Source organism: Alligator sinensis, unplaced genomic scaffold (assembly GCF_000455745.1).
Source record: "Alligator sinensis unplaced genomic scaffold, ASM45574v1 scaffold255_1, whole genome shotgun sequence".
Lineage (NCBI taxonomy): Eukaryota > Metazoa > Chordata > Crocodylia > Alligatoridae > Alligator > Alligator sinensis.
Window position 1 is genome coordinate 1099703 of NW_005842270.1, and position 10467 is coordinate 1110169.

Here is a 10467-nt window from a genome sequence, read left to right on the forward strand (position 1 = left end):
TCTAAGCCCTGCCTTGTATAACCCATGTATTCATGCACGTGTGCTGAGTGAATGGGGGTGAGCTGCCTGCTCTGGGAAGGGTGCTGTTCCAGGCATCTCTCCACATGCTCATGCTCCTAGTGGAGTAACTCATGAGCAGCTGTGGGGACAATAAGTGAGCTGTCCATCTGCAGGTCCAGCAACGGGTCAGGGTCCTTGCTACGGCATGGATCCATTGCTCACGATGTGGGGAGGAAAGCTCCTCCAACACGGTAGATCCCATATTGGGTCCCCATGTGTAAATGCCCCCTTTGCACCACAAGTGCACGGACGTGTTATTGCAATTGCCCTGCATGATGTGCCAGCTGCTTCCACCGCTTCCCTGGCGAGGAAGTCTCCCTGTCTGAGCCAGACAAGTGGGGATTTGTTAGTCAAGTGCTGAGGAGGCTCTTTGTGCTGGACGGGCTGCTAGCTAAGCTCTGGCCATGGGAGAGCATCAGCGCCAGGCTCAGCGGGGTCTGCCGGCGCACCGCGGGCCGTTCTCCGGCAGCTTGGAGCCAGCAGAGATGCAGCCTGGCCTCCCGGCAGGCTTCCCCTTGTCTCCAAGTCCCCTGAGCCAGCAGGAAACTTAGCAGCCGTCCCAGGTCCCTCTTCTGACTTTTAACCACACAGCAGAGCCCTGCCCCATCTCAGCTGGGGGCACAGGCATCTGCTTAGGGAGAGCTGTGTTGGAAGCTGCCAGCTTGCATTTGAGGTTTTAGCTAGAACCTGGCTTAGTAACCCCACGGGCCGGGGAACCGCATTGGCACCAAGCATGCTTCCAAACACGGATGACTGCAGTTTTAGCTGCGGCGTGCCAGGGTCTCGGATAGGCAGCTGGCACCTTCTTGGTGCCAGCTGTAGCACTGCCGGCTGGAGCATCCTCTCTGGGCTGTTCCCTGGCACCCTTAAGAGTGGTAGAGCAAAGGGGTTTGTCCTCCTGTCACCTCCTAGGTATGCGTACATCGAGTTTGAAGACCAAAGCTCAGTGACGGTGGCTGTGGCACTGGATGAAAGCGTGTTTCGTGGTCGGGTCATCAAGGTGAGGCTGGCAGGAGTGACTGGGGGGGTTGTCTTCCAGGTCTGTGCCAGGATGGGCTAAGTTAGCGGTGCCCAGGCTGGCTAAGGGTTCACAAGCTCAGCTCGGGGGATGAGGACTGCTGTCGTTTAGGCACCTGGCTTCAGCAGGGGCAGTCAGGGCTGTGCTCTGTAGTCTGGGTGATGGAGAAGCCGTGTGCTTCCTCCCACCCGGCTGCTGGCGAATTAAGACCTCTGCATATGCCACCTGTGTGCTTGGAGCTGGGGGTTGCCTTCTCCCCGGGGCAGCGAGGGAGCAAGCTCCAAGCCTTTGGCTGTGTCCTAGGTGCTGCCCAAGAGGACCAACATGCCAGGCATCAGCACGACTGACCGTGGTGCCTTCCGGGGCCGTGTCCAGAGCAGGGGGGGCCTGTGTTACGGGGCAAGCTTCTGCAGAGGGCAGCGAGCCTGGCCACGCGGCAGGGTGTACAGGTGAGGGTGGCGTTCCCTGCTGCTGGGGGGCCAGCGGTGGAGCGCAGACAGTGCTGGTCATGGGCACAGAGCCCAGGTGTGCTGCCTGCGAGGCCTGGGTCCATCCGGCCTCTGCCCGTGCTTCAGGTGGGCTGGAGAGCAGGCATCGCTCTGCTTTTATAAGGGACTGGCTGTGCACTCTGACACTGTGTTTGATCTTGTCCAGGAGCCGGGGACGGTTACTGCCGTGGTATTCTCCCTACTAGACAAGGACAGGATTGCGCTGGAGATGGCAACAGGACTGCATTTAAAAAACCACAAGGGATGGGGGGTGCTGAAAGGGAACCGGGGTGAACAGAAAGAAGTGCGGGGTGTCTTGTCTGTGTGCGGTGCAGCAAAGGGGGTGCTGTATTCTGTGCCGTGCTGGCACCTTTCCAGGCATTTTGGGGGTTGCCCTGCGGGTCATTCTTAGGGAGCCCATTCATCTCCCTGGGAGGGAACCCCACATTTCTGAGCATGGCATGACCAGAACAGAGAAACCGAGCTCCCCCGTGGCTGTTTTCATCCTGTAGAAGCTGCAAGAAATGGGGTTTAGGCACCTACAGCAGTCGGCCCATGTGCCAGCCTGGACCAGAGCTGTCAGGGGCATCTTGCTTTCTCTGCCACGCTGAGGGGTGCAGACACAAGAGCCAGGTGCCTTGAATTCTGTTTTCTGGGACCCACTCGTTCAGCTCATCAGTGCCCAGGCTCGGTGGGATATCTCTTGGGCACAAGCAGATCCTGGAAGCAAGGTGGGATTTCTTCTACCCCCTGAACTGTTGATGGGAGTGGAAGGGAAAAATCCTTGGTGAAGCAGCTAAAAGACAGATTCCACCCCCCACCCCACTTTTTTTTAAATGTTAGTTTTAAAGACTGCCTGGGTTTCATCTCCCTGATCTTGCTGTTAAAATAGGTCTGTTGTGCATCCTGGGGTGGGGTGACTAGAGAGCCGTGCCCGGCCCTGTTCCTCTGATAAGGCTTGTGTTAACGCCGGTCGTTGCATGAGATCTACCCACGCACAAATCCTGCTTGGAAGCTGCGATCCAGGACCCGGGGGGTGCAGGGAGCGTCTTCTTGAGCTGCACCTCCCAGGGGCTGGGGCTGAATCCAGCCCCTAGAGACAAGTGTGCATTCGCAGGGGGGCCTAAATGCAGTCTCCCTTTATTCCTGACACTGTTCTCACAGTGGGGAGGTCTCATCTTGAGGCCTGAGGCTCTCAGAGCAGGAGCTGTTTCAGGCTGGGAGTGCAAGGGCTAAGCATATGGGGTTCATGCTTAGCAGCTGCCTGGCACAAGCCATTGCTCCTGGTCTCCCTTCCACATGCACCTCGACCGGCTGATTTTTAAAGGAAAATTATTCTTGGTTTAAAAAAACCCTAGTTAATATTTGGCATTAAAAATTTAATTTTAATCTAACTCTTGCCCTGATCTTTCAGGACCTTTGTTCAGGATTCCTTTACCCCAGAGCTGCAGGTAAAATAACCTTGATAGTCAGCTAAGGGGACACTGCCAGGTACCATTCTGTCTGGGGAATAAAAAAAGACGTCTCTCCTGTATAACACCTGCTCGCATGCCTGCTCCAAAGGAGAGTCGGGAAGCTTTCCGTTCTGGATCTTGTGAAATCTTATGGATCTAACAGTTTGGACTGCAAGTTCTAGACACAAATCCCCAAAATCTCATGTTTCTCTGAATAAACTTGGGAAGCCCTGGGACTTTCATTCTTGAAGAATAAGTTTGTTTTAGATGCAAAGTACCTGGCAGTGACTGTCTTTTAAGATCACTTGTTGAAAAGGGAATGCTGAAATCTGGTCTTGACAGGCACAAAGATTTAACTCACTTTTATGTGTAACGGTTTATAAAAATAGCATTGCATTTGTTGGGGGGAGGGGTGGGAGGGTGGGATAACAGTTGCTGTTTCCAACGTGTTATGTTCCTGAGAGAGAACTGTAAATGTCATTTCTATAATTTTTTTTAAAAAATAAATGCTCTTGCTGTCTAGAAAAATCTTTATCCCAAATGAAAGTTCACTTGGCTGTGGCTCTGATCTAGCATCCCCTAGCAATAGCAATGTGTGTTTGCATGTGGGTGGCGGATAAACAAGTGTAATATTTGTGTTAGCTCCCCTCAATTTATTGCCGCCATATAGCCCTGGGAATGGTCTGCCAGCTGTCTGCTTGGACTGATAAGTGTGCCTGTGTCAATAGCTGCAATGTATCCTTGTTGCATGGCTGTGGCCAGCCTATTTGAGGTAAGCATGGCCCTACAGTTTCTGGAGGTTTCTATGATTTTCCAGTTAAGACTAATTCACCTTCATTTGTCCAGATGCCTGCTCGGTCATTCAGCATAAAACAGGAGAGGACGGGTATTAGCCACGTTCCTCGTGTTTTGCCTATTAAGCTGGGACCATGCACTAACTCACTAGCAAACCTTGCCAAAACTAAAATGCCATGTCAGCACCCCTTCTGTCCACCATACGTGCTCATGGATAATGCAATGCAACTCTTTTTCCTCACGTTATTTTTTTAGGATTAAGCCCGCTGACATGTGTTGTGCCTTTGGCAAAGGACAATAATGTTCCTCCATCTTCATGGAGACTTTCAAGCTGCTTTCAAGTCTCCTCCCCACCCCAATCTTGAACATACCTTGGTCCTTCAAACCTTCCTCATCTGGCTTTTGCAGCAACCCCTCTGTCACTTGCCTCTGGAGCCTGTCCACAGCCTTGCTGGAAGGCAGTGCCCAAAACTGGCTGCCGTCTTCCATCTGACCAGCATGGAGGAGAGTGGTACTACCACCTCAATCTTATGTACACGGCTTCTCTTACTGCAGCTTCAAGTTGCTCTCTTGCAATAATGTCCTATTACTGGCTCAAGCTGCTTTCGTGAGCCACTCCAAGCTTCTTGCTAATGCTACTGCCAAACTGCATATTGCTCCTATTCTGGATTCGTGCATCTGCATGGTTATTTTTTTTATTCTTCCTTATGAGTAGAACCTTACACCGGTCTGAATTTCAGTCTGGCAATATTCCCATTCTCAAATCTATCAAGATGGGATCTTCCTCCCAGCCTCCAAGTGGCTGCAACCCCCTGCTTTTCTGTGTCATCTGCAAATTTGAGGAGACTAGCTTGTATCCTTACACTGCAGTCATTAATAGCAATGATAAATAGCTGTGGACCCAAAAGCCTAGCTCTTTGAACTGATCTCAAGGTATAATTGTCTAGGTTAATGCAATTAAAGCAGCTGCACATTTTGGGCGCTGTCTAAAGGTAGATAGAAAAAAATAGCTGCCAGTAGACTGTTGCTCATACCTCAGCACAGCATGAAGGATGTTCAGCTACTTGACGTACTGCTGTGTAATTGAGAAGAGTTCTTATTATCCTAAGAGTAAAGTAGAGGGGTGGCAAAAACAACCCCTCAGATGCCAAAAGCCCCCTCTAAGTTGTTGTACAACTGCAGTCTTGGCTTGTAACTACTGTCACATGGGATTTAAGCAATAATAGACACAGGGTGTGAGCTCCTGTGTTGCCTCAACTTCCACAGGTGGGGACCTTTGAGATCTTGGTTTGATGACTGTCACCAATGGGCCATCTCCATACCTCCAATCAAGTGAAGGAGTGGGTGAAGATACTTAAAAACCATAGTGTTGGGAACTTAACAGGCCCAGCGAGTTGTGTACTGAGCACTAAAGCCACTGTTGCCTCTTTTGCAGCTGTGTTGTTGTTGTTTTCCCTTTTGGTAGCTGCAGGCTCCCCCTACTTCATACCTCACTGAGGAAGCCAAACTGGAATAAGTGCAGTTGGAAAATGTGTTGAAGTGCTGTTAGTGGTTTCAGCAGTACAAATGGCAGCTAGCGTGGGAACAGCTACAGCAACAGATTGTCTGGGCTGCATTTAGTACTGCTAAAGCCTCTTCTAAAGGCTACAAGAAGCAGTTGGTTAAAGCAAAGATACTGTATGGTGCTTGAGGAGGAACATATGAGTCTGCTATTGTTAGGGGGGGGAAAAAACCTTAAGCTCTGATTATCAAGTCCTCCCTTGTGACTTGCTAAAGAGAAACAGACACAGGTAGCTCCCACTAGCATCAGGTTTATTTTATATACAGTAAGTGCAAACGCTGTATATACAGAGCACTTCATAGACACACACCTCTGTACAAAAGAATGGTCACAAGCAGTGAAAGGGAGGGGATAGGAGTAGCTTCAGCACACCTGCATCATCATGGAGGTCACCATGTTATCAAAGGCCCTAGAGAAGGAAGAGCACAAAGTAAAGCATTAATCTGGGATTGCTCTCTTACAAAGCCGTGTTGGTAGCAGGTAAGAAACCACTAACATTCTTGAACAGAAGGGCTTTCCAAGGCTTAAGTAGAAGTTTTATTTTTAACCAATGAGGTGCTCCATTAAGCAGTTATTTCAGCTTCATTAGAAGGAAAACAAAGCTGCCTTGCATGCAGGCTAGACTCAGTGCTGGGAAGCTGAAGCCTGATCTTCCACCTGCGGTAGCAGAATCTCCAGTTCACCATAAACCAGGACTTAAAAGTGATGGGCAGCATTCCTTCAGCTGCTCTGGGCTCATGGAAGCAGAGACTATACTTCCACACAGAGGCTGAGTTGTGCATAGCTGCAGCCTGCCCCATTAGACATGTCTAGTGGACATGACTGCAGACAAAGTGTGATTTTTCCCATGCTTCAATCAAAAAAGAAAAGGAAAAAAAATCTGGTCATTTAGGAAACAGGCTTTTTCTTTTCCTTTTTTTTTTTTTTGAGTCAGCATTTTAATATCACAGGTGTGAGGGTGAAGTCTGTGGAAAGCAGGTAAATAAAGTCTCTAATGAGGAGAGTGGAGACTTGAGCCTTCTATTACACAGCAACTGCCCAGAGAGAGCACAGCTGCATGTTTTGGAAAGGATTTTTGCAGCTCCCAGTTTTTAAACTGATCACCCACTGAAGTTCCATTCTTAAGCACTAAATCCTATAGAGCTATCACTAATAGCTCTGAGAGTCCCAGAAAAGCAACAAAATTGAGAGGATTACCGGAAGCAGCCCACTCACCTGGAATGAATACAGTCCCCGGGGTTATAGAAGGGGTTGCACATGATGTCTGTGTAGGAGTTGTGCAGCTTTCGGAACATCTGAAAAAGGATCATGGTTTGATTTTTAATTAAAACTTAAAAAAATTACTGTCAGATTTTTTTTCTTGCTCGTTTTTGCTTCTCAGCATTTTGTGAATCAGTGCAGTAGCAAAAAATACCGATCTAGCAAGTTGCATTCAGATTTCCTGCACTTACGCTGCGGATCTCATTGTCTCGAAGTGCTGTGTTCGAAGAATCTACCACCATAACAAACTTAACCTTGGAATTTGTCACGTAGCCGTATCTGCACAGCTGGTTAAGGAAGGTATTTCTAACACACACACACATAGCTGGCAAAGCTACCAAGATAAACCTGGAATACAGTCAAGGGAAAACAAAAAAGCCCCACAAGGGGAGGCTACCCTCAAACTATTCACATTCTAAGCCACGTTTAGGGGAATAAGGACAAGTCACAGGCCTTGGTCCCCCTTCTCTACTTTGATGGCACCCTTTGTGATAATTTATCCTCACACATATGCTTGAGAATTGTTCATAAACTAATTTAAGCTGGCAGAAGCGAATGTCTTTATAAACAGAAGAAATCTTGCTTGCATCCAAAGGCAGTCTTTTGTTTACTGTCAGCAATTGCACAAATAGCCTTCAATCGTGGTTTGTGATTAATTCCTTTGCTGCAGCAGGTTCTGAGAATCAACTCAACAGCTCTGATTATTCATGTCCATTTGGGTAGGGAATACCCCAGACCCAGTGACAAAAATCTTGCATAAATGAATTAACAGCATGGTAGTGAGACTACATACCAGGCATCCATTGCATTAGTTAAATTTACAATATCCTAACTTTTTAACTGGCAAAAAGGGAAGCAGAAAAGGTTTCTTTGGCTGGTTAAGCAATCAGCTAGTTTCACAAGTTTATCTTGCTAGCTTCCAGTGCAGCCACAGTCCTGAAATACTGATTTTATAGAAAGCAGAATGCCATGTTCCAAGAGTCCTACTTCCCTAACCAGCACTGCCGGGTAAAATCCTCTGGCCTCATCACAGACCTGTTGTCACAACTTTAGTTAAGTGAAGGATGAGGTATGAAACCTGACCCAACCAGAACTAGATCTTCCCAGTTGTCAGCAGCAGAAGAGCAAGGCCAAGAATAAACTGAACTGTTGCTAATCATTGACAAAGCAGCTGATACTTTAAGCCACTCTTTGGCATATGGCCTGGAAATTGCTCTGCAAGACCAGGCCAACACCAGGGGCCCCAAACAGGAATAGAGGTTCCCTGGGAGAGAAGTCTGCAGGGCAGAGTGACGAGATACAAGCGCAGGCGTGTGCTGTTGGGGAGTGTTGGATGCCTACTTCTAATAACATGTTCCGGTACCTAAAGACTTGAAACAGGGATTTTTCTTAAAATAAACTTCAAGAATACAGGACTGGATATTCCACCATTTCTGTGAATCCATATACTTCCCTCAAAGTGAATGAAACTACCTATTTACAGCAGCCAAGGAGATGATCCTCTGTAGTTTGCATCATTTGCAACTGTCAGTGATTAATAAGGATTCTAGTTAGCCTATTTAATTTTAAAAAGGCCAAACAAGATCACATCCAGGCAAGTAATTTGTTTCTGGCTTTATTTTTAGTTTTTCCTTGCTGCAGTGCATGTGTTTCAACGCCAGGGAGGCTGGTTTCATAGTTGGTAGGGTCAGAAGGGACCTGAGCAGATCATCAAGTCCGACCCCCTGCCATGGCAGGAAAGGATGCTGGGGTCACACGACCCCAGCAAGGTGTCTATCTAGCCTCCTTCTGAAGACCCCCAGGGTAGAAACAAGCACCACTTCCCTTGGAAGTTGGTTCCTGATCCTAGCCACCCTGACTCTGAAGTAGCGCCTCCTGATATCTAGCCTGAATCTACCCTCCGTCAACTTATGGCCATTATTCCTTGTCACTCCTGGTAGTGCTTGGGGGAACAGGGACTCTCGCACTGCCTGCTGGTTCCCCTTGGCCAGTTTACAGACGGCCACCAGATCCCCTCTCAGCCTTCTCTTGTGGAGGCTGAACAGGTTTAGGTCCCGTAGCCTCTCCTCCAGGGGCAGCAGGGCAGGCCCTGTGATCATGCGGGTGGCCTCCTCTGGACCCTCTCCGTGTTGTCCACATCTCTCCTGAAGTGCAGCACGCAGAACTGGATGCAATACTCCAACTGCAGCCTGACCAGTGCTGCATAGAGGGGGAGGATCACCTCCTTGGACCTGCTCGAGATGCATCTGTGGATGCATGACAAGGTGTGGTTGGCCTTCCTGACCGCTTCCCCACACTGTCAGCCCATGCTCATCTTGGAGTCTATAATGACTCCAAGATCCTTTTCTGCCTCTGCACTGATGAGAAGGGAGTTCCCCAGTCTGTAGGTGTGCTGCTGGTTCTTCCTCCCCAGGTGCAGCACCTTGCACTTGTCAGTGTTGAATCCCATCTTATTCTCATCCGCCTACCCCTGTAACCTGTCCAGATCCAATTGCAACCTGTCCTTCCCTTCTAGCGTGCCCACTTCTCCCCACATCTTAGTGTCATCCGTGAATCTGAACAAGGTTTGTTTAAACCCTATTGTTTTCCGTAGATTTTTTTCTCCTGGATGGTAGAAATAATTCTCAGTTTTAGGTTTCTCAAAAGCTGGCTTTTGCGAAACTTAAACAGAAGCAGCACTTTTAGTTCACACTTGCAAAGTCACCAGCTGTTTCAGCCAAATATATGTGGCTCATATCTAGGATCAGCACTTGTCCATTAAAAACCAAGCTGCAGGGCTGTTATTTCACAAAGCAGGATTGATAGTTGCAATGTCAAGTGATGCACTAGTAAACTGCACAGCCAGAGTCTAATTTCAAGCCTAATCCTATGCTCAGTGCATTCAACCGGAGTTTTGTTTGATTAAGGAGGGATGATAGGACCTGCCCCTGTAGAGAGCAACCGGGAGCTGTTAAAGATACACTTTGTAGTCTTCGGTGGGGTACAGGAGCCCCAGGTAGAGCTCTCTCTGATCGACGAGCGCCTTCCCCATCGCCGAGATCTTCTCATCCACCACGTCCAGGGAGGTGTGCACGGTGTAGTGGAATTTCAGCTCGTTCTCCGTGGGGACGCTCCGGATGTACAGGGGGTAGTTCTGCAGATGAGGAGAACAAACCGGGCTAAGCAGGGCGATCCGCTCCATCCCTGACTAGCCCAAGCCACGGGAACGCTCGTCATTACAAATACATTGAGTTGTTTCCAACTGAGGCTGCATTTCAGGGAACCCACGAGACTTGCCTGTTGCAAGCGGGCAAAGCCGACCCCGCGGCACCTTCTGGCAGCAGCAGGACACGGAGAGGAGCTGCTCGGGCACGGGTTGCAAGCAGCCTCCTGCCCCTGCCGGGGTCACCCAGCGTTTCCCCATCCCCACACGTCACAGGCAACCAGGTGTGGGGGGAAAGCAACGCACCCCGGGGCTCAGGTGCCACCCGCTACACCAACACAACCGCCTGCTAGCGCCCAGCCCCAGCGGTCTCCCCCCACAACACCCCTCCAGGCAGCCTAGCCCTCCCTCAGGACCCCCAACCTCCCACATCCTCACCCCCTCAGGAGCCCCCCATCAGGACCCACACGTCACAGGCAACCAGGTGTGGGGGGAAAGCAACGCACCCCGGGGCTCAGGTGCCACCCGCTACACCAACACAACCGCCTGCTAGCGCCCAGCCCCAGCGGTCTCCCCCCACAACACCCCTCCAGGCAGCCTAGCCCTCCCTCAGGACCCCCAACCTCCCACATCCTCACCCCCTCAGGAGCCCCCCATCAGGACCCATGATCCCTCAGGACCCCCCAGCG

At 49.8% G+C, this 10467-nt stretch overlaps 2 protein-coding genes across 2 annotated transcripts in view; one reads left to right on the forward strand and one right to left on the reverse strand.

The window, feature by feature from the left end:
• PABPN1L (poly(A) binding protein nuclear 1 like, cytoplasmic) overlaps positions 1-3474 on the forward strand; it is a 7390-nt gene extending 3916 nt beyond the window's left edge. Inside the window, exons 6-8 of the mRNA XM_006027842.2 lie at positions 973-1060; positions 1382-1527; positions 1733-3474. Of these exons, the coding sequence (XP_006027904.1) occupies positions 973-1060; positions 1382-1527; positions 1733-1772 (274 nt within the window). The 3' untranslated portion in view covers positions 1773-3474. The remainder of the gene's footprint in view (positions 1-972; positions 1061-1381; positions 1528-1732) is intronic.
• Positions 3475-5610: 2136 nt separating this feature from the next.
• Positions 5611-9817, reverse strand: TRAPPC2L (trafficking protein particle complex 2 like). Its single transcript, XM_025209123.1, has 4 exons — positions 9597-9817; positions 6828-6915; positions 6592-6671; positions 5611-5785 (listed from the first exon to the last, which is right to left on the reverse strand). The coding sequence occupies exons 1-4, from the start codon at positions 9815-9817 to the stop codon at positions 5740-5742; spliced, it is 435 nt and encodes a 144-aa protein (XP_025064908.1). The 3' UTR covers positions 5611-5739.
• Between the last annotated feature and the right edge of the window lie 650 nt (positions 9818-10467).